A 24,088-nucleotide genomic window follows, 5' to 3' on the forward strand; every position below is an offset into this window, starting at 1 on the left:
TATATATATATATATATATATAATAAAAAAATAACAATCCCCGAAAAATAAAAATATATTGAACCCATAATATTTATTTATTATGAAAAAAAAATAAACCAATAAAAGTACACATATTTGGTATCGCCGCGTCCGGAACGACCTGACCTATAAAACTGTCCCACTAGTTAACCCCTTTAGTGAACACGGTAAAACAAAAAAAAAACAAAGCAAAAAACAATGCTTTATCATCATACCGCCAAACAAAAAATGGAATAACACGCGATCAAAAAGACGACTGTAAATAAAAATGGTACCGCTAAAAACGTCATCTTGTCCCGCAAAAAAGAAGCCACCACACAGCTCCATTGTCTGAAAAAAAAAGTTATAGCTCTCAGAATAAAGCGATACAAAAAAATTATTTTTTCTAGAAAATCGTTTTTATTGTGTAAAAACGGCAAAACACAAAAAAACCTGTATAAATGCGGTACCGCTGTAAATGCACTGACCCGAAGAATAACGCTGCATTATCAATTTTACCACACGCGGAACGGCATAAAAAAAAACTCAAAAAAAGATTCCTGAATTGTTGGTTTTTGTTTATTCTGCCTCCCAAAAATCAGAATAGAAAGCGATCAAAAAATGTCACGTGCCCGAAAATGGTACCAATAAAAACGTCAACTTGTCCCGCAAAAAACAAGCCATCACATGACTCTGTCGGCCAAAATATGGAAAAATTATAGCTCTCAAAATATGGTGATGCAAACACTAGTCTTTGCAAAAAAAAGCGTCTTTTAGTGTGTGACTGCTGTCAATCATAAAAACCCCATATGAATCTGGTATTGCTGTAATCACACCGACCCGAAGAATAAAGTCGTCTAATCACTTATACCGCACGAGGAATGGTGTAAAAAAATAAACGCTAGGGTTAGGTTTGGGGTTGTATTAGGGTTGGGGTTTTTTCAAAAGTAAAGAAAAAAAAAATTATGACAATATGGCGACCATTGTTTGAGCGCAAGTGCTCGCTACTTGAGTTTGCATCGGGTACTCGGGTATGCACTGAGTATCGCGGGTGCTCGAGTGACCTGCTCGAGTCTCCACCCCATATTCTTGCTGGGATCGCCTGCCATGCACGAGCGATCCCCGTATGTTTTTTTTTGGGTGTCTAACAACCGTGAGACATGTGGGGCGGGGACTCGAGCATGTCATTCGAGCACCCGCGATACTTGGTGCATACCCGAGTACCCGATGCAAACTCAAGTAGCGAGCACTTGCGCTCAAGACTAATGACAACTTATTCAATATGATGACCTAATGTTATCAAACTCTGTCGTACCTTTGGGTTCAAAATGTACACTATACCCCTTGATAAAATCCTTGAGGGGTCTAGTTTCCAAAATGGAGTCAATTGTGGGGGATTTCCTCTATTTCGGCACATCAGGGGCTCCCGAAATGCGAAATGGCGTCCGCTCTTGATTCCAGGCAATTTTGCGTTCAAAAAGTCACACAGTACTCCTTCCCTTCTGAACCCTGATGTGCGCCCAAACAAAAATTGCACAACAGTTTTTAGGTTCCATTTTCTCCTCTTACCCTTGTGAAACTAAAAAAATTGGGGCAAAAAGATCATTTTTGTGGAAAAAGTTAGATTTATTTTTTTTCATGTTCTAAACTTCTGTGAAGCACCTGGGGGTTAAGGGTGCTCACCACGCATCTAGATAAGTTCCCTCAGGGGTCTAGTTTCCAAAATGGTGTCACTTGTGAGGGTTTTCCACTGTTTAGGCACATCATGGGCACATCCGCTAATTATTCAAGCAAATTTTGCATTCAAAAAGTCAAATGGCGCTCCTTCCCTTTCGAACCCTGCCGTTCGCCCGGACAGTGGTTTTCCCCCACATATGGGGTTTCGGCTTACTCAGGAGAGATTGCACAACAAGTTGCATGGTGCAATTTCTCCTGTTACCCTTATGAAAATGCAAAACTGGGGGCTGAAAAACATTTTTGTGGGAAAAATGTGAAAATTTTATTTTCACGGCTCCATGTTATAAACTTCTGTGAAGCACCTGGGGGTTCAAGATGCTCACTACACATCTAGATAAGTTCCCTGAGGGGTCTAGTTTCCAAAATGGTGTCACTTGTTTAGGCACATCAGGGGCTCTCCAAACGCAACATGGCATCCGCTAATTATTCAAGCAATTTTACATTCAAAAAGGCAAATGGCGCTCCTTCCCTTCTGAGCCCTGCTGTGCGCCAAAACAGTGTTTTTTCACCACTTATGGGGTATCTGCGTACTCAGGGGACATTGCACAACAAATTTTGGGGTCCATTTTTTCCTGTTACCCCTGCAAAAATAAAAAAAATTGGGGTCTAAAGTAACATTTTTGTGAAAAAAGTTAAATGTTAATTTTTTTCTTCCCCATTCCAAAAATTCCTGTGAAGCACGTGAAGGGTTAATAAACTTCTTGAATGTGATTTTGAGCACCTTGAGGGGTGCAGTTTTTAGAATGGTGTCACTTTTGGGTATTTTCTGTCATAAAGGCCCCTCAAAGTGACTTCAAATGTGATGTGGTCCATAAAAAAATGGTTTTGTTAATTTTGTTGGAAAAATGAGAAATCGCTGATCAATTTTTAACCCTTATAGCTCCCTAATAAAAAAAAATGTTGGTTCCAAAATTGTGCTGATGTCAAGTAGACATGTGGGAAATCTTATTTATTAACTATTTTGTGTGACATATCTCTCTGATTTAACGGAATAAAAATAAAAATTTTGAAAATTGTGAAATTTTCAAAATTTTCGCCAAATTTCAATTTTTTTCACAAATAAACGCAAGTGATATCGAAGAAATTTTACCACAATCATGAAGTACAAGATTTCACGAAAAAACAGTCTCAGAATCAGTTGGATCCGTTGAAGCGTTCCAGAGTAATTACCTCATAAAGTGACAGTGGTCAGAATTGTTAAAATTGGCCTGGTCATTAACATGCAAACCACCCTGGGGGGTAAAGGGGGTAATGGAAAAAATTAGTTTGCATTATAAATACCCTAAAATAGTATCAATAAAAGCTACAACTAATCCTCCATCTAAAAAGAAAAATATCTAACTGTTAAACGCTGCTTGAGATGTTGGCGCTATAGAAACAATGATTATTATTATACTCTTATGGACTAGAAGATATAGTTGAGTTTTGTCGCCAGGCATATAAGAAAGTCAGTGCTAAACTTTCTCCTTATTTACTAGAAGCTACGAGACTCCCAATCTTTGCTACGCTTTTTGTATATATGTGCTCCCCTCTGTGAGGGCATAATACCCCTTACAATACGTGAGTCACATTTCTATATCCTGCATGATTCCTAATACCGGGGCAGGACTTTCCATGATGATTTGCTTTCTATTCATGTCAGAGATTCCTCCTTCTGTGCTCAGCCCCTTCCGTCACTCCCATGCTTCCCTGGCCGTATAACACACTGCATTGTAATGTTGAGAGTTGGTGGGAAATGGTAATGTTACAGCTCATGTCCTCCTTCTAAACTCCCTCCCCCTCTTGGCATAATTGCTACAGTCACTGTTGTCATGAAGACCTAAAACAGAGTGGAAAGAGAGCAAATATGTAGTCAGATTGATCAGTGGTTCCAGCCATGGGTGGACACAGAAAGAAGAGGGCCCCTATCATGGTTGGACTGGCCCACCGGAGAATCCGGAGGCTCCGATGGGCCCTTCCTTCTATTTCTGGGGAGTCTATAGTGCAGACCTTGCAGATGCTATGGGGCTCTTAAGTGGGGGAGAAGCCAGTGTCACCATCTGGATTTCAACGGTACCTGAGCAATCCTGTGTTAACCAACTGAATCAGCAAGCAGAGCTGAATCCCAACAATATCTTACGGCTATACCACTTGATATAGTGCTTGATGACCATTAGCCCAGCTCCGAAAAACCCCTTTAATGATAAAGCATTGGTTTTGTACAGATGAAAGGTGGGCCCTCAGAATCAAGTACTCTGGTGGGCCCAATGTTTATCAGTCTAACACTGGCCCCTATGCTAGAACAGTATATGGGCCCCTTGATGTGTCTGACAGGAGCTGCTTGGTGCTTTGGAGGTAGAAGTGTGCCCCCTTACATCTCTGGCTCCTGTGCAGCTATTAGTGTAATATGTCTGTCCATTTCAGCAGCCACATGGACATAGGCAGCAATCGACTAGCTGTGACTTTTATAAAAGTATTATCCAGGCATGCTATGTCCTCTGCTCTGTATGGAGCATGCCTAGAAAATACTTTCCTAGAAGTCCGAGCCAGTCACCGCATATGTCCATGTGGCTGCTAAACAGAGTAGGGAGTATGGAGGAGAAAGAAGAGCTGAGCCCTTCACCGATTATGGTTGGTGTATCCGGTGTTGTCTACCGGTTATTGTAATCCTGCCTGTGATAGTGACAGCTGAAAGTCTGAACAGGAAGTCTGAGTCTAGTATTGGGTCTAGTAGCTAGGGTGAAAATTGCAAAATTTAATATTGACAAAAAAACTGAATACCAAATACAACAAAAAACATCAAATCTTTCTTTTTTCTTTTTTCCTTTTTAAAAGTACATTTAACCCCTTCTCGCACCTCACTGTACATGTACATCATAGTAAAGTGTTAGTTACCGCACCATGCAGTAAACCGTGCGGGGATGGAGCAGGCACAAGAGCTGTGCCTGTGGTATCCACAGTAGGGGCATCCACTGCAATAGCAAAGATTGCAGCTTTTGTGGCTGTTCAACTCTTTACATGCCACGGTCACACTGACCACGCATGTAACGACTTTGGCAGAGATAGCAAGCTCCCTCTGTCTACCCATCAGCATCCCTGCAGCTCAGTCATAGGGTGCTGATGAGTTGCCTTGGCAGCTAGATTCCTAGCAATTGCATTTGCGTCTGACATATACAGCAGTCTATTAGTCAAAAACTGACAGTCTTAGTAATGCACTGTACAGCATTAGCTGTGCAGTGTATCATCAAAGGGATCGCATGTTCAAGTTCCCTTGTGGGACTAGTAAGTAATGTTTCTATGCTATAGAAGAAAAAAAATTAAAAACAATGGCGGAATTGTGTTTTTTTTTTTTACTTCGATAAAAGTAAAATAAATAATTAAAGCTGCATGCACCAAGAATCCTACCAATAAAAATTACAGCTTATTACGCAAAAAAATAAGCCCTTATGCAGCTTTGTAAATACCAAATAAAAAAGTTAACTGTCAGATAATGATGACCTCCGTCCACTGTAAAGAAAATGTTGTAAAAAGATTTTCTGCTGCAAAAAAAGTAAAGTATATAAATTTGGTACCACCGTAATCATATTGAACTCTATCGAAGTGTTAAAGCATTAACATAAAAACCTGTGCATGTGACTGCTGCAGCCAATCACTACCATCTTGGTTAAAGGTAAACTCAATCTCTCCCAAACCTCATGCAGGTCTTTGAAATGTAAATCCATCGACCCCTTTATATCTTCTATCTGTTGCTGCATTCCCCAGTAATTCACATTTTAATGCTTATACAAATAAGGCATTAAGCACTTTGGGCATGAGCACTTATCAGGCCAGCCTACTTAACTTGATTGATAGCTCACGGCCTGTGTGATGTCAAGCGCCAGGCAAGGAAATCAGATAGTGAGTTATGGATCAAACTAAAGAGCCTAGTCCTGGGTGGGGAAACAACCTGGGGAAGTACTGGCTTCTTAGCTCTCTATCATGCTCAGGGCACTTAACCAGGGCTGTGGAGTCGGTAACCCAAACCTTCGAACTCGCTCATACATTGCTAATGTTTAAGTGATAACTTTACTGTAGTAAAATGGTAATATCAGGCTTTTAATCATTATTATGATACAGTAATCAAGCTATTTAGATAGAATAAAATATATTTATTGGAATACAACTTTAGAACGAAAAAAACTTTTGCATATTTACAATTTATTATACACTATGCAGTAAGCAGAAAAAAAACTTTTTCAACAAAAACATACTGAATAACATTTGTGCAGTCTATGAATTTGTTCTGAGAAATAGTATTGCCTCCATCAGATCCTCCTTCATAGATGACCTCAAATCTGATCTAATTATTTTAAGGCTAGAGAATAACCTCTCTACACTAACTTGGGTTGGTGGCAAAGCAGTAACCACATAGGCAACATCTCTAACAATTTCAGGGTATAAAGGAATTGCCTCGTGCACAGTCACTTTTGAGGAACGATTTGAACTCTTCTACTTCTTTGAGAGCAAGTGAAAAATTTTGTAACTCCACAATTGCCCCTTTTCCAGCACGTCTCTTCAAGATGGAATCAATTTTAGGGGTTCTGGCAGCAAGAGCCAATTTCCTCACTTTGCTAATCAGAGTTGCAGCATGTCCCTCTTGCAGACGATCTCTTATTGCCAGCTGCAGCCTGTGCACAACACAGCGCATGTGATGAATAGGGGAGAGGTGTGAAGCAGCTTCAACAAGATCATCTAATTGTAAAGAATCATTTTGCTGTTCTTCTGTAGTAATATCTGTTTGTTCCTCCGATTTTGTTCTTAATCCTGCTTTCCTGTTCACTCCAGCAGTTCTGAGATGAGTGCAGGCATTCCTTCCCTGTGTTTGTTTTTTCCCCTTATCTGTAGAGGAGGAGCTTCACTACTTATCACGTACATAAACTGCAGCACAGATTCATCTCAGCTAAAAGTCTAGACCCTTAGATCAGGAATAGAACAGACATTTATAGGACATTTCATAAATTTCCCAAATTGTTATGAAAAAATATTCCCCACAAACTGCATTAAACTACCATACCCAATTTATTATATATTTTAGGTGTCAGTCGGTCCATTTAATACCGACTCTAACTCCAGGACTCCGACTCCACAGCCCTGCACTTAACACCTCATTTGCAAATGAATGAAAAAGCATATTTTTCTAGAATGCAGCAACAGATTGTAAAGGTGTAAATAGATTTACATTTCTAACACCTGCATATTCACATGTCTATTTGCATGATAAATTGTACATGTTAAAGGAGTCACATACTGCAATATTGGCTGTATTGAAATTTGTGATTGCATTTTATCTATCTTATGAATATGCCTGTTTGTTAATCTACTTGATGGACAGCTAAATTAACAGGATTTATATAAACTATACTGAAATTGTCCATTTATTTTTATAGATTGTGAGAAGATACATTCTTGGATCAATTGTGGAAAGTGAGAAAAACTATGTTGACTCATTAAAACGAATTCTTGAGGTATTGTAAAGTTTTAATAAACCTTGTAAAGTAATTTGCGATGAAATTATAGACATTCAGAAAAATGCAGAATTTCAAGCTGTAAAATTGTATGAAATTAACTTGCATCATACGTCTAATTTTAGTTTTAAATGGGGGTTTCCCTAATTAAAAAATTATGAGTGGGCTCACGGTCACATGATACCCCCTCCAGATACTGAAGAATGTAGCAGTGAGTATGGGGGAGTGGTGTTGGTCAGGGAGGGGAGTCTAGCATATTTTTTTTATTATTCCATGTTGAGCCCATTCAAAATACCTTTTAAAATAATTTAGGTATACGGACGTTAATTTTTTTTTAAGGGATATCCACATCTTTTGGGGAGTGTTTTTTTTTTTTTTTTTTTTTTTTTCCTTTTTAACTTGTATATATGAATGCAAATTTTTAAGTGTCACAATACATATACTTATACACTTACTATCCAAATTACTCAACCTCCATTGGAAATTCAGTTTATTAGCAAAATTTACAAACTTTCTGTTCTTTGCAATCAAACCAGAACAATTTAAATGACTCGGCTAATATAACAATACAATAATACAACTAATATAACAAGTGACTTCTCCAACTTCAACACAACATGCCGCTCCAGCAATCGGTCTCCTCACTTTCCAGACATTTACAGACTGTTGTAAAAAGAAGGAATGCTACGCAATGGTAGATGTGGCCCGGTCCCAACTTTTTCGAGATGTGTTGCTGCCATCAATTTCTAAATCAGTTACTTTTTCTCAAATGAAATGGAAAATGTGTAACTTTCACCTTCTGATCTGTGATCTGTAGTGAATATAATATGGTTCTAAGAGAATTCCAAATAATTTTCTTTACATTTTACACGGGGACCCAACTTTTTGGGACTTAGTAGAGCTTCTTTGGCTGTGATCACCTGCTGCAAACATGATGCATATCTGTCACGGCGGTACCCTGTATGCCTCCTCAGCGCCGCCCTACTCACCATGGTCATCACGTGGCTCGCGGAGTTTTGCATCTTAAGTTGATTTCCATTTTGCCTAAGTGGGGCGTGGCCGGTCTCTTCAGGAATTTAACCCTGCTGTGTCAGGCAGATATTTGGTTTCCCGGCCTATCCCGTGTCAGCAGGCTCTATATCTGGAAGCTCCTTCCACCACTCCTTGCCCGAACCTTGGTTCCTAGCCTGTCTGTCCTTCTAGTGATCTGTTTGTGCTTGTCTTTCTGTTTCTTCATTTACTGACCCAGCTTGCCTAACCGTTCCTTTTTGACCTCTCCACTCCTGACCTCGGCTACGTATTTTTAAACCTGTGTTGCCTACCCCGAACTCGGACCATCTGACCATGTTTTGTGTTTGCCCTCCTGTACCGTGTTCTAATGCCTCTGATCCTCCGGTCAGCTGCTGTAGTCCTGGTGACTTCCCTGGAGTGGTACCTGGCGACTACCTGCGGCCAAGTCTATCCTCCTCATCAGGGGCTCTAGCGAAAACCAGGTAGTCGCTTAGTCACGCCCCTCCATGGTAAGCCCGGCCCGTGGCGCAGTGGGTCCACATCCACCAGCGTTACATTCGCCCTCCAGCGTAACAATTTCCAGACACTAGTTCCTGGCAGCATTCCTGAAAAATCTTTGATTAGGAATGGGCTAAGATTCTGCTGGTGTACGCATCACATTGCAACAGGTCATAGCAGCCAAAGGGTGGTACTAAAGATTCTTGCCATGAAGAGGTTGATTTTGAGACTGCAGTGGTTATTAAAAGTGGCATTTAGTGTTGAATTTGGATATACCACTTGTTATATTACTTGTTTTGAGCTATATACATTGTTCTTGTTTGATTGCTTTATTGCAAACAGCCGAAAGTTAGTATATTTTGCTAAAAAAACTAATTTGCAATGGGGGTGATTAATTTGGATTGCAACTGTAGCAGTCTGCTGAATGAGTCATTGACCGAGAAATGTCCAAGTACACTGCTCACCAACCTGTATTCTCCATTCAGCTTGCTTACACTAAAGCCCCCGTCTCACATAGCGAGATCGCTGCTGTGTCACGGTTTTGGTGACGCAACAGCGACCTCACCAGCGATGTCGCTATGTGTGACACTTTGCAGCGATCAGGCCCCTGCTGTGAGGTCGCTGATCGCTGCAAAGTGTCCTGGACCATTTTTTGGTCGTTGCCCTCCCGCTGGTCAGCACACATCGCTGTGTGTGACCAGCGGGAGCAGCTATCAGGCTGGTAACCATGATAAACATCGTGTTACTAGGGGCACACGCACACTTAGTAACCTGTTGTTTATCATGGTTACCACTCTGCTACAGTGAGCGGGAGGTTACCGCTCACTTTAGCAGGCTCGTAACCATGATAAACATCGGGTTACTAGGGGCACACGCGCACTTAGTAACCCGTTGTTTATCATGGTTACGAGCCTGCTAAAGTGAGCGGTAACCTCCCGCTCACTGTAGCAGAGTGGTAACCATGATAAACATCGGGTTACTAGGAGCGCGTGTGCCCCTAGTAACCCGATGTTTACCATAGTTACCAGCCTGCTCCTGCTTCAGCAGGCTGGTAACCAGGAGCAGGACATCGTGGAAAGATTCTTTCCACGATGTCGCTGCTCCCCTGATCGTTGGTGAGCCTGCCTGTTTGACATCTCACCAGCGACCACATAGCGACGCAGCAACGATCCCTGACAGGTCGTATCGTTGTCGGGATCGTTGCAGCGTCGCGAAGTGTGACGGGGCCTTTAGAGACAATGTGCTGTATGGCCAGTGGCCCGGGGGAGTAAAACTGTACATTTACATACAATATACCATTGGGATGGAGCCATGTAAAAAAAATTGTTTAAATTGTTGTGACTCAAAAGTGTGTTGTGAGACACGATAACATATAGATTACAAAGTGACCATTTTTATAGCTAATTAGCTTTATTTATAAAAAAAATAAAGGAAATCTGTGAGGATGTTCAGCGTAACTAAACAAGAATGCATAGGCTTACAGTGTAAAGCGTACCTGTTTGGCCCCAAATAGATGTGCAAGTGTGGGGGGGAAACCCAGTTAGGTTTATGCAAATGAGCCTAGAGGTGCAGTGGGGACGGGCAAGTAGGGGAATACTGAGGTGGGTTTGTCCGGTCTGCAGTCACTCTATGTGAGTGCACGCAATGTGAGGATTCACAAGTCTGCACTGCACGCTGTGAGGATCCTCCGGAGCTGGCGTTGGAAACGGTGATCATTTGACCACAGGTAAGCAATATGCATACTCTTGGCCACATTCCAACTTGACTATTTCCAGCCTCTCTGAATACACTTACATTGAGCAAGGCCTCACCCATCTAATCGGATTGTAGCCAGGAGTATGCATGTCGCATGCTTGTAGTCACATGACTGCCATTCCCGACGCCAGCTCCGGAAAATCCTCACAGTGCATGTGATGTAAAGGATTCGCAAGTCTGCAGTTATATAGCGTGACTGAAGACTTGTAGAAGGGACAACCCCTTAATGCACTTTCAGGGTCATTTACACAAAAATTAAAGCCCGATTTCTCTGTGCTGGGACATCATGTTGGAACCTCACGGGCATCTAGGAACTCATATTTCTATGGTCTACATGGCCATGTATCCTGTTTAGTAACAAGGGCTGTAGAGTCTGAGTTGGAGTTGGTATAATATGGACCAACTCTGACAATATGTAATAATTGGGTACAGTAGAACAATGCAGGATGTGCTGTAAATGTTTTCATAAGAATTTTGGAAAGTTATGAACTGTCCTATAAATGTCTGTTCTGTTCCTGATCTAAGGATCTCGGCTTTTAGCTGGGATGAATCTGTGCTGCACTTTATGTACACGCTCCATAGTGACCAGTGCTGTGGAGTCAGTCGGAGTCAGGGGAATTGAGGAGTCTGAGTCAGTGGTTTCGCTCACCGACTCCACAACCCTGTTAGCAACACTAAATTTCCTCACCGATTCCCTTCACAATCACCCCCTTCATAATTAGTCACATAATTACTCCAAAATGATGTATAATCAATGGTCTCTCACTGCATGAGACTGTAACCTTCAGTACTGAATGCTCCAGGCCAGGTATAATGGCTCCTACAAGCATTATAAAAGTGCGATGTGCTGGAATGAAGACCTGGAAACAGGTGTGAGGACATGTGTTTCCTTTTCCTGGATTGCTGGGGCTCTCGGATGCCGAGGAGGAGATTTGTGTGTTGCTAACAGATGTTCTGTCAGTGTATTCTTTTCCAAGGCCATTTCTGTACAGATGTCACCTTTATTTAGTGTATCCATATAGAATACCATTTGATGACGCTGCTATTGCTTGTGATCATTCTTATTACCAGGAAACCGTCAGGAAGCCTGTACTGTACTAATTAGAAGTACACAGAGGAACATAGTAATTTTCTGCAATAAAAAACAAAAAAATATGAGCCTTGGAACTGTATTGCTGGTTGAAAAAAAGAAAGGAAAAAGTTTGTTCCTATGCTCTTTCTATTTATCTCCTATTGTCACTGACTTGCCACTTCTTTCAGAATTATGAGAAGCCACTCTGCGACATGGAGCCAAAGCTGATAAGTGACAGGAAGCTGAAAATAGTGTTCTACCGGATAAAAGAAATTCTCCAATGCCACTCACTGTTCCAGATCGCTCTTGCCAGCCGGGTATCAGAGTGGGACACGGCGGAAATGATTGGCGACGTCTTTGTAGCATCAGTAAGTACAATAACAAAACAAAATATTATAAATATGTTATGGACCGTGGTGAAGAAGTGAATGGTGTTATCAAGTTACATGCTTAGACCCCAATTCATCAAAGGAATTTTGCCAGAATTCTGACGTACATTGCTTTGAAATGTCAGAAATTTTTGTGCAACTCAGAGTTGTGCAAAAAATGTGAAATTTTTGGCTTTATCATGCCAATTTCTCCCAGCTCCACTACATCTCTGCACCTGTGGTGTAAGGTGAAGCTCCACTCCTTACCACAAAAATCTTACTCTAGTCAGGGACTGGAGTAAGATTTGTGGTGCGGTACACACCACTTGTCAACGCTCCTGATTCATGAAGAGGTGTGCACCCCTTCATAAATCCCGAGCATCTGACTCCACCATGCCTACTCATCAAGACCGGCAAGAAAATCGCTGATCTTGATGAATGAGGACCTTAGTGTTTTTCTTAATGATGAGCGAATGTGCTCGGATAACGTGTTATTCAAGCATGCTCGGATATGTTTGAGTCCCTGCGGCTGCATATTTAGCGGCTGTTAGACAGCCGAAACATATGCGGGGATTGCCTAACAGCCGCAGGGACTCAAACATATTGTCCGAGCACGCCCAAGGTACTCTGATAACGTGTTATCCGAGTACGTTCGGTCAACTCTAGTTTTTATGTGTTTTTCTTTTTAATTCTTTTAAGATGATCCCTGTAGTCAGAGAGATCATAGACATTAAAGGGATTTCCCGTCACCCGCCGCTTTGGCTGCGTGCCCACTATGCGTTTTTCAAGCATTTTTGCCGCGGAATTTCCTCAGCGAAAATGCTTAAAAACCACTTGGTAATACGTGCCCCATGGTCCCCAATGATAATCTGTATGTGCTGTGCACATGCTGCGGAAATTTCCGCTGCGGATTATCATTGCGGAAAAATACGCAGCATGTCCATTAATTTTGCGGACACGCAGCGTAATTGCCCGCATTGACTTGCATTGAAACGCTTAATATCCGTGTCAGCCCATTTGCACACACGGATATTAAGCGATTCTATGTGCGGATGGTACCCGGGTCTGGAGAAGAGGAGACTCTCATCCAGAGCCGGGTACCATAGAACCTGTTAAAAAAAGAATTTAAAATAAAAAATAAAGATTATACTTGCCTTCTGATGTCTCCCGGCATTCTCAGCGATGTGTCCGGTCTCTTGTATGGCTTGCGATGGTGTGAGGACCTGCGATGACGTCATTTAGTCATGTGACAGGTCACGCGACCGCTGTCGTCGAGCCCAGCGTCACTGTCCCCGCCTACTTACGGATTGAACATGAAGAGGAAGTCCGGTCTGTAGCTGATCACGGACTTCCTCTTCATGTTCCATCCGTATGAAGGCGGGGACAGTGACGCCAGAGCTGATTGGGTGCTGGCGTCACATGTCACAACAACAGCACGGGAGCCACGGAGAGCGAGTGCCACCAGCACGGGAGGGCAGTATAATCATTTTTATTGTATCGGGGCCAAACATTTAGTTCAAGAAGGGGCTGTGCTAGTAGTGGACCACCCCTTTAATTATGTTCGTTACGAAAATATTGTAGAAAGTCTGGTGCTGCTATATACTGACTGAACTTGCTAATTCTTGACTTATGGCACACACATTTATCAGTTCTTACATTTATTTTTTTTTGCAGTTTTCAAAATCCATGGTACTTGATGCTTATAGTGAATATGTCAATAACTTCAGCACCGCAGTCGGGGTCCTCCGGAAAACATGTGCCACCAAACCAGCATTTTTGGAATTCTTAAAAGTAAGTCCATCGTTTTATTTCTTTGTCTTTATCTTTTACTTAGATTATTTCTGTTTATTTGGTGTTTATTATAGAAAGTAAATCTATGCTTCCTTCTGTATTTGTTCTTAAAGGGTTATTCCTTTAGGACAATCTCCTATCTCAAAACATTTTCTATACAATGAACCGATCACTGGAGATCCAGATGCTGCAGATTTAAAGCTTCTTCAATCCTGCAAGGAAAAAATAAGCAACGTGTGCATGAGATTTTAGAAACCTCATTTGCTTTGCTAGGACAGTGCAATGCTTCGTATTTTGCAGAATAAACTTGGAAAAAATGCGACGTGAACATACCCAAAGAAAGGAATTTTAGCAGAATTGTGCATATATTGTTTAGAATATTTCCTATTTTAAAAGAAAAATCTAGAAGCTTGGCAACCCCTGTAAATACACATGCAAATCTTACATGCACGTGTCCTCATTTACTTTCTTTTCTGTCATTCCTACAGTATTTCATGGAGTCTATTTTCATTATTTTTGCGAACTCTAGATCATAAAAGGTGATGTACAGTGTGTGCTGTGAATTTCTAAAGCGTGTAACACGTGGTGCTGTGTTCAGTTGTGACATGCTTATATAGCTATAGTATTATGCATGCACATTATGTTAGCGTAAAATATATATCAAAAATTACTGCAACATAGAGACAAGACATTATCTAAGAATTTCCAGTGTATACTATGCCTTCGGCCATTGGTATATGCTTTGCATGTCAAGTATTTGCTATTGTCTGATAATCCTATTGCTGGTGGCTACTTGATCTCATAATGTCAGAGATTTTTACCCCCTCTTTTTCCCCTATCCCCATTAAAAACACATATGCTAGTCCAAGCGTACGTGTCTATGGGAAAGTTGGCGCGATAGCAGTCTGTTAAATAAATTTTCATATGATGACTATCTCGCATGGGCACCTTAAGACTTGTATGAAGCCCCCATCTTATTTAGATGTCACATTGTTTTATTAGTGGAGTTATCATGTAAAACACATCTGTCGTCAGTTTTTACTATACAAACTTCTTACTTTACTAAATAGATTTCTTAGATCTTATAAGCATGCTGTATTTAGTATGAAAATCCATGTCCGAATGACTGTACAATCATATATTTAGCCTAATCTCCCTCCATGTAGCCTGATGGATGGTTCCTCAGTGTTCCTCCTCCCATGTGAGTTTTCTCACTGCTCAGTACAAGCTGAAGCTGTCAGTCTGGCTTTGAGGAGATTAAATACACTTGGATGCATGAGCTATTTCATTGTAAATTGATTTTCAAATTAAATTCACCAGTCTCCTCTAGGCTAAGAGATCTATTTAACATTATGTGCAGTATGGTGACAGATCTGCACTAAAGAATATTTTTGAATATGTTAAAATATTGTTGTCACTTGCTTATTTTTAAATACCTTGTAAAAATATCTGAGCTCCCCTGATTATGCGACTCCTTTTTTTTTCCGTTTTGTTATGCTTCACTCTGTTGCAGAGATAGCCACATTTGTTGCTTTTGGGGTACAGGATGTGAAATCTTTGCCTACAGACCAACTGGGTGTTTCTTCAGTCTTTTCTGAGGGTATGTACTTTCACCCCTACCTCCCAGACACTCTCATTCACAGCTGAGCAGCATCTGGGCCTGCTATAATTGGAAGTGTCCAAAGAGGGATGGGTGAAAGCACACACCCACAGGGAAGGCTCTGAAGAAACATATAGCTGGTCTGCAAGCAGAGGTTTCACATACTACGCTCCAAAAGCAACAATTGTGAATATCTTTTCAATGGAGGGACGTGTCGCAAAACAGAAAAAAGTAGCAGAATCAGGGGTCGCTGAGGGATTTTTAGAAGGTATTTAACTCAAGTTTTTTGAGCAAGTGACGGGTCCTCATTAACACTTTAATGCAAAATCACATTACATGCACGTTGGTAGATGCCATTCCTTCCCTCGTTCCGCCATACAGATAGATGACTTATTTACATGGTTGCAGAACAAAATCGCACAGTGACTATTTAATACAAACTGGTCCCGGGCTGGCCAGCTGCATGTCTTCGGGGTCCGGGACAGCAACCTGCTGTGGTCCCACCTTGCAATCACTGTGATTGGTCTGTCTCTATAGACAGACCAATCACAGTGAAGCAGCCCATTTTGCCTACTTTTTCGACTTGCACCTTCATTGTTGCCACAGAGAAGATCAGATCTCTCTCAGGTAGTTCAGCAGAGTGTTATACACCCTCCTACATCGGTCACCATCGATGTTATCGATAGTGATCTTCGACAGCGGCTTCTAGATGGTTAACTTCCTTGGTACCATGGAAATAATGGCCTCAGGGTCTGCCGTTAAGCACCGCTATAATCTTTAGTCTAACTGGCCAAGTGTCAGTGTAAAACTGACAGATCTGATGTACTGCAGTATATGAGACCTGCAGTGTTTTGAAATCTGCAATCAACATGTCAAATATTCAAGTCCCATAGCAGGTCTATTAATAAAAAATGAATACAATTTGTATAGAAAAAAAGCCAAAACAAACCCTACATAAACTTTAAAAAGCAAAAAAAATCATGGAAAAAATTTTGCCATGAATAATTCAAGTTTTATGTATGTAAAGACAAAAATAAACACACAAAAAGAACTTCTACATAATTGGTATTGCTACGTACAGAATGACCCAAACTCTAAAATTGTCACATTATTCATCCCGTGTGAAAAACATCATATTGCTCCATAAAAAATGAGCCCACATGTGGTTCTGTTTGTGTAAAAAAAAAAAAATAAATAAAATAAAAAAAGGCAAAAAAAATTGTTTTTATTGTTTAAAAGATATATGGTATCACTGTAATCGTAGCATGGCCACATTCACAAGTTCATTATTCAGTACATTCACTATAATGAGGCGGATGGAGTCACTTGGACTCCCTCTGGCCTATGATCCGGCAGTGTCCAGTCATTTTCAACATCCTCTTTTTAGAACAAAAAAGTGTGGTCAACCACATTTGTAAAAACATAGGAAAACATTGGAACAGACACCAAAATCCAAAGTGACTCCATCTGCCTCATTATAGTGACTGGTTCAGTTTTCGTCTGAATCACATTTTTTGGTGATTTAGGCTGTTTCCATGATGAGTTTTTGATGTTGCCGATTTTCTACACCTATTATTTAAATTGGGTTTCTATCCTAGCCTTTTATTGAAAGCGATCTAAAAATGTTATGTACCACAAAATGTTACAAAGAAAATCTTCAACTCAACCCACAAAAAAAAAAGTCCTATTCAGTTCTGTCATCTGTGCTCCCCCCCAAAAAATACAAACCAAATAAAACAACAAAAAAAACAATCCAGCAGAATCTGCGCTCCCAAATCCCCCCTTCCCTCCCTGCTGAGTCCCATAGTGTCCCCCTAAGCTGCAGTCAAAACTTAGGGCTAAAGCAGTATTTTAGTGGGAAAAATGTAATCTTTCATTTTTCATTTATAATTCTTGAGATTCCCTTGGAGGGTTAACACACCTGACAGCAGTTTGGAATATATTGAGAGGTAGTTTTTAAAATGGTATCACTTTTGGGGATTTTCCACTAAATAGTTCTCCTTAAAGTGACTTCAAACTTGAATAAGTCCAAACATAATTGGTTTCTTTTAAAAAAAAAAAATGAAATTTGCTTCTAAATTTTAACCCTTCTAACATCGTAAAAAAATATCCATGAAAAAAAAAACTGAAAAAATGATTCTTATGTAAATTAGACCTATGGGAATTGATATTAGCTATTTTGTGTGGCATGGGCCATCTGCTATCGCGGATGAAAAATGCAGTGTTTGAAAATTGTGAATTTTAAAAAATATTCACAAAATTTCCAATAATTTTATAAATAAACGCAGATTTTATTGACCTAAATTTACCACTAACATAAAGTACAATGTGTCACGAGAAAACATTCTCAGAATCGCTGGGATGTTTAGAAGCATTCCAGTTATTACCACATAAAGTGACACATGTTTGAATTGAAAAATGGGGCTTGATCATAAATGCCAAAATTGGCACGGTCCTTAAAGGGGTTAAGCAGTAAAATGTTTGCTGCACAGACAGATGAATATTTTTTTAAAATGAAAATATAGACAGCGAAGTGTCGTATAGGAATGCTCGAAGCGAGTTTTGCTGTTAGTGGGCAGACATATTCAGCTGGATAGCATGCAGTGCAATACTGTTGCATTCTTTTTATTATTTTCTTAGGAATCTGTAAGAACCAGTGTCAGACTGGGTTGGCAAAGGCCCCCCAGTAACATTGATTACAGAGGCCCACTGTTCAGCTACATGCTAAAATAACCTGACCCTAGTAAACAAATTTACTTTTGCTTCTATGTAATATTAACTTGGCTTGCTTGTATAATGAATGATTAGATTTATACCTTTTTCAAGTGTAATAGTACTACTCATTAGCAATCCTTCACTGGGGCAGCCCACCGGAGGATTCTCCTGTTCTTCTGTGGGCCAGTCCGAGCCTGGTCAGAACCATCCTCCCACCCTAACTGTTTATATAGTCACGTTGCTCTCTGGAAGATAATGTCATACATGCCTTTACTTATCAATTTGTTGCTCCCTGACTGAAAAATTGCTATTTTAATTCACATGCAAATGAGGGCCTACAAGCACTTCCCAAGCCTCTACCTCCCCGGCTCTATTCCCCGCCCTGCCACACCTTCCTCTGCTTCACTGAAACGTCAATGTCATTTTTTTCAAGCAACTTGTGTGACTTTATTCCTGGAAAAGGATTAGTTATGTGAGTAGTACTATACACATACATAAATGACTATACGTTTTATTCTTGTATTTGATCTTGTGTTACAGCAGAGTCAAGATTGCAGTCCTGATCGCATTACTCTGTATGGATTGATGATGAAGCCTATCCAGCGCTTCCCACAGTTTATTCTTTTGCTACAGGTCAGTCTTTCCGGTACACAGCAGAATCTATGTAATTTGTTACATGCTACTCGAGAATAAAATGATTGAACGACTTCACAGCTGTAAAGTATACATTAATAAATACGTGCCCCAGTATCCGACTGCATCAGTGACCTAGCTAAGAGGTTATATTGCAAATTCCGGTTTCCCTCGGGTTGCAGTTTTTTTTTTTTTTTTTACTCTTGACAACTTTTCAGTAATGGAGGCCTAATTTAGACAGGTTGATGGATTTATTATATAAAGGAAAATTTTTGTAAAATTCCTTTACAACACTCACACTAACATATTAGACCAATGTGGATTCCCCAAAGACAAAAGTTCATCTTGTTTTTCTAAGTAAAGAGCAGTCCCCGGCTTTTGCACAGTATAGCATGATTCCAACACAGACAGCTGACTTATTGGTGGATAAATGGTAAATTAATGGAGTTTTCCCATGAACAAAGTACCTTTTTAATTAATAGATCCTGGAATAATAATAATTTCCACAATTGGATGTGTTTAAATAAAATGTTCCTGTGCTGAGATAATCTTATATATGTGCTCCTGCTGTGTACTGTGTAATGGCTGTGTCTGACCGTGCAGGAACATGGTCTGATCATACCACATCTCCTGGGCAGGGGAGAAAGGAAAAGAATATACAGACATTACAGCATGGGATCACAGCTGATTCTTTTTGTGAGGCAAATCATGTCCCTGCCTGTTTTTAAGCAAGATTTTACCGCAAAGAAAGAATCAGCTGTGATCCCCTGCTGTAATGTCTGTATATTCTTTTGCTTCCTCCCCTGCCCAGGAGATGTGGTATGATCAGACCATGTCCCTGTACGGTCAGACACAGCCATTACACAGTACACAGCAGGGGCACATGTATAAGATTATCTCAGCACAGGAACATTTTCTTAATATTCAATTATGGAACTTATTATTCCAAGATCTATTGATTAAAATTAACTTTGTTTGTGGGAAAACCCCTTCAATAAAGGTACCCTTCAGAGCAAATTTTAAAGGGAACCTATCACCAGAAAGAAACGTTATTCACCTGCAGAGTACTAACATTATTAACATGTCCGCACTTAGCCGAACACTCCTGGGAGAAAATTAATTCCAATCATTGTTTCCAGTATAAAGAATGGTGGCTGTAACCGTGCCCCCCACCTTGACAGACACTGGCTCTGCATTGGGTTCGGCTGTCAGCCAGGGTCGGGTGCGTGGTTACAGCTGCTGCTCTCCATACTCGCTGACTGGACCAGCGCCGGCACCACCCCCGTGACTGAAACCCGATCGCTGCTGGGGGGAATAAAGTTAATTTTCTCCCGGCAGCATTCGGCTAAGTGTGGGGGCCAGACAGGTTAGTAACGCTATTAACCTGCACACTGTGAAGGGACTGTCAATCACGTCTAGGGGGCATGACTGCAGCTACAGAACCGGACTAGTCCTTCTTCATTAGCAGGCAGCGCAAGGCTGTATATACATTTGTTTTCTTGAAATATTTGCAGTTCCATAGATTAATGAAAGCCACTACTAGACTAGGTGAATATAGGTCATGGGGGCTGCTTAAAAGCGTCAGGCGACAAACATAGCAGTAATAATAAAATGGTTTAAAGTGGATCTGTCTCCAGATTTCCCTTAGGCTGGTTTATTTATATTAGAAATTCATGTTGTCTTATAGAAAGAATTATACAGCCACTACGACATGTAGTATAATTCTTTCTATAAGTTCTCCTGCCTGATATTAAAATGAGCATTTTATGGGCACATCTCCCGGTCATATGGAGGGGATAAAGAGTTATGTATGTGCTGTGTGTAGAGATGTAGTAATGAGAGTAGATTTGTAGCGTTGGAAAGTCAGCGTGACTTATTATTTAGGATATTAATGTACATGCACTACATATTGATCCTGATTCATTAAAGCTTTGTCACTAGAAAACAGGTGTTAAAAGCTTTGAAGAGTTGCAAACTGCTTGCGCAACGCGACTATGACTTTTGGCATTTTCACGCCATTTTCACCAGCTATGACAAAGTGGGTGAAGCTGGGGCATGACGGGGTGTGGTGACTCCTGCTTGTTAAATTCTTGATGAGTGGTGGTGTACTTTACCCCACAAATCTTACTCCAGTCCTCTGACTCCTCCCTGCCCACTCATCAAGACCAGCGTTTAAAATGCTTATTGAATCCAGGTCCATTGTCGTTATGTCAGGACACAAGGGTATCACTAATGGTTATAATGTAGCTTAACCGAATTTCAACATCTTAAGAGGTTATTTAATCACAATAGGGGTGGGCGAATGAAAACGGTCTTTGTTGCCCTAACAACCAATCGGAGCTCAGTTGTAAAGGGAGTCTGACCGACTCTATTTAATTTCCTTAAAGGGGTTGTCTGGTCTTAAACTACAAGTCTGAAGTCACACTACTTGGCTGCAGACTTGTGAATCCTCACATCGCACACACTGCTTAGTGGGAGGAGTCTCCAGTGGCGGTAGCGGTCATGTGACTGCAAGTATGTGATATTCATATGTGACTAGATGGGTGCAGCCTTGCTCAATGCAAGTGTACTGAACGAGGCCGGAAACAGTCTAGTCGGAATGTGGCCAGGAGTATGAATATTGCATACTTGCAGTCACATGAGCGCTGCTCCTGGCACTGGAGAATCCTCACAGCGCCCAGTGCATGTGATGTGAGGGTTCACAAGTCTGCAGTCACATAGAGAGTCTGCAGACTTGCAGCTTGAGACCGGACAACCCTTTTTTAAACTGCTATGGCAAAATACAATCTGCTGATATTGGTTGCTGTCAGATAGGATGTTCTATTTGCGTTCTCACTTTAAGCAAACAGCCTTTCCTGTAACTCATAGACTTTGTATTACTCTCCCTGACCTTTCTTGGATTTTTTTTTGCAGGATATGTTGAAAAACACAATGAAGGGTCATCCAGATCGACTTCCCCTACAGATGGCTCTTACAGAGCTGGAAACATTAGCAGACAAACTTAATGAGAGGAAGCGAGATGCAGATCAACGCTGTGAAATTAAGCAAATCGCCAAGGCAATGAATGAAAGGTACCTCAACAAGGTAGGCCGCTATGGTTACAACACGATAAATCCTATACTGACGGATCACCCCTGGTTCTTGTCACAATGCTGAGAACAGGACGTGGCATTCCAACATGTTCATGTGGTAGAATATAAGTGACGGCCGCAGGAACGCATTGCTATACAATGTCCGGTGCAAAGCTAAGAACAAAAGCAATATGGATCTTGCCACCAAATGGGAAAAGTTCTTGGTAGATGCTCAATAGGATAAAAATTTTGAAAAAAAATAAGCCTCTCGTAGCAAAAATTTTACGAAAAAAAGAGTGATCCCTGTTGATGGCAACTAATCAATTTTTGATTTTGTTCTCCATACTGGATGGGAAAAGTGCTCCATGATTTGCTGGGTGTGGATAGCTGTGCCGCCTGTGTCTGCTGAGACATTCTTGATCAAGCACATGATATATAGCTGTATATTAGCGGGGTCTCCGTTTCTATTGATAAGTCAGCACATTACATAGAACAGCTTCTCCATACCATACGCCTGCTCTGTAGTGATCTGGAGCTGATACTCTGCCAGGCTTCTTAAATAGTGTTACCATGGGGAAGCATTGAACGTTTCAGGCATCAACTCAGATCTGTCAATTCTCAAACCCATGAAATAAAATCGGAATCTAGTATGTAAAGTCTGCTCTGGTTTTTCCATGAGTTCATATAGATTTGCTGCATTAATACCTTGTTCGTAGCTACAGATGTGTCCTTCACAAATTTATGTCTGCACTTGACATATCTTGAGATTTATGGAGCGAGATGTTAAAGAAACAAGAAGAAAAACCTGTCCTATCTGCTGGCAATCCTTTAGTAATAGATGTAAAAAAAAAATAAAAGTAAATGACGTTTGTTTTACTGAATATGGTAAAAAATATATTTCATTGGTAGCAGGACAGCTTGTCCACTCAAGCTCTTATTAATATGCCAAGGGTGCTGCATAAAAGAAAACCAAACTCTAGAATTATCTTCTCAACCTGCATCACTCCTGTGATCTCAGCAATGACTTCTCATCAGTCAACTGAAACAACAAAAAAGTCATTTGACCGCTGCAGTCAATGATAGGCTGCAGCCTTTGTTATTTCTTTAGAGTGGAATAAGTGTTTCTTCTGCTCAGACAGACTAGTAAAGGCTGCAGCTGATCCCCAGCCACTGACTGCCTGCAGCGGTCACGTGACATTGTTTAGTCAGGTATTTTTATTTTATGCAGCACCCTTGCCCTATGAATAGTAGTAGATAACGCTTTTAATTCAATTCAATGAAGGGTGGACACATCTGTATATATAGAGAATTACACCAGAAAAACTGACATTTTGATGGTCAGTGAGGAAACGTCATTGAAAGACATTTTTTTTGGTCATGTATCCTTAAAGGGGATGTCCGATCCAAATCCATAAGTCTGCAGTCACTCTGTGTGACTGTAGACTAATGAATCCCCCAGTGCACGCACTGTGTGCTACGGGGATTCGCTGTTTTTTGAGCTGGGATTGGAGGGTATGTATGAGTTATACATACTCCCGGCCAGTGCGTGCAGCCTTTCTATCATACACCAGTATCATGGTGTATGATAGCGAGGAGGCATGCACTGGCCGGGAGTATGTATAACTCATACATACCCTCCAATCCCAGCTCAGAAACCGGCGAATCTCAGCAGCGCACGCACATCATAAGTCTGGAGTCACACAGAGTGACTGCGGACTTATTGATTTGGACCCATTAAGGTATAGCAATCGTTCTTCAAAATATCAGCTGCTTTTAGCTCCAGATAAAAATAAATCTAATTACAGTGTACAGCATAGGGTGGTAACATGTAGTTGGGAACCAAACAGATGGAGCAAAGTCTGACTTTTGTTACACTTAGAGGTTGTCCACTACTATAGAGAATGCCCCCGTCGATTTAAAAGGTGGAAATAAGATTTTTTTGTAAGTATCTTGTGTTGTCTGCATTCATTGGGAAAGCGTGCGGTGGATGCTGGGCTGTGATGTGCAGTGAAACCCCACCCACAGCCCATCAATCAGGGGGGAGCACGTCATTGAGTCACGCCCGGCTGCAGCCAGAACTTGACGTGACATCAGCGGAGGTCGGAGCCGGCTGCAGCCGGGGATCACGTGATGCCTGTGAGTGGTCAGCGATAGCGCTGCTCACAGGCAAGAATCGCAACACAAGGTACTTGCTAGAAATCTTATTTCCACCTTTTAAATCGACGGGGGCATTCTCTATAGTAGTGGACAGCCTCTTTAACGGACCTGTCACCGGGTGAAAATTGGCTGCTTTTTGCTCTTATTTTATTCTTATTGCTCCCCTGGGTATTCCGGTTTTATTTATTTTTTTTAAT

At 41.0% G+C, this 24,088-nt stretch overlaps 1 protein-coding gene and 1 long non-coding RNA gene across 12 annotated transcripts in view; one reads left to right on the forward strand and one right to left on the reverse strand.

Annotated features, from left to right (window-relative positions):
- Nucleotides 1-24,088, forward strand: part of ARHGEF10 (Rho guanine nucleotide exchange factor 10) — a 198,051-nt gene that overhangs the window by 85,959 nt on the left and 88,004 nt on the right. For 4 of the 7 annotated variants that reach the window (XM_073675379.1, XM_073675383.1, XM_073675381.1 and 1 more), the window contains 5 exons: nt 7,143-7,220; nt 11,745-11,924; nt 13,599-13,715; nt 18,571-18,663; nt 21,577-21,747. In XM_073675379.1, coding sequence (XP_073531480.1) covers nt 7,143-7,220; nt 11,745-11,924; nt 13,599-13,715; nt 18,571-18,663; nt 21,577-21,747 — 639 coding nt within the window. The remainder of the gene's footprint in view (nt 1-7,142; nt 7,221-11,744; nt 11,925-13,598; nt 13,716-18,570; nt 18,664-21,576; nt 21,748-24,088) is intronic. The other 3 variants (XM_073675380.1, XM_073675382.1, XM_073675385.1) reach the window with 1 other exon arrangement.
- The window catches only part of LOC141259424 (uncharacterized), a 136,632-nt gene that overhangs the window by 25,502 nt on the left and 87,042 nt on the right, over nt 1-24,088 (reverse strand). The window contains exon 4 of one of the 5 annotated variants that reach the window (XR_012318414.1): nt 13,627-13,927. The exons of the other annotated variants lie outside the window; for them this stretch is intronic. This is a non-coding gene — a long non-coding RNA (uncharacterized lncRNA). Of the gene's footprint in view, nt 1-13,626; nt 13,928-24,088 lie in introns of those variants that run through there. 5 annotated transcript variants of the gene reach the window in all.

This window comes from Phyllobates terribilis, unplaced genomic scaffold (genome assembly GCF_046119375.1).
Source record: "Phyllobates terribilis strain yellow unplaced genomic scaffold, ASM4611937v1 Scaffold_3__8_contigs__length_932513732, whole genome shotgun sequence".
In the NCBI taxonomy this organism is placed as follows: Eukaryota; Metazoa; Chordata; class Amphibia; order Anura; family Dendrobatidae; genus Phyllobates; species Phyllobates terribilis.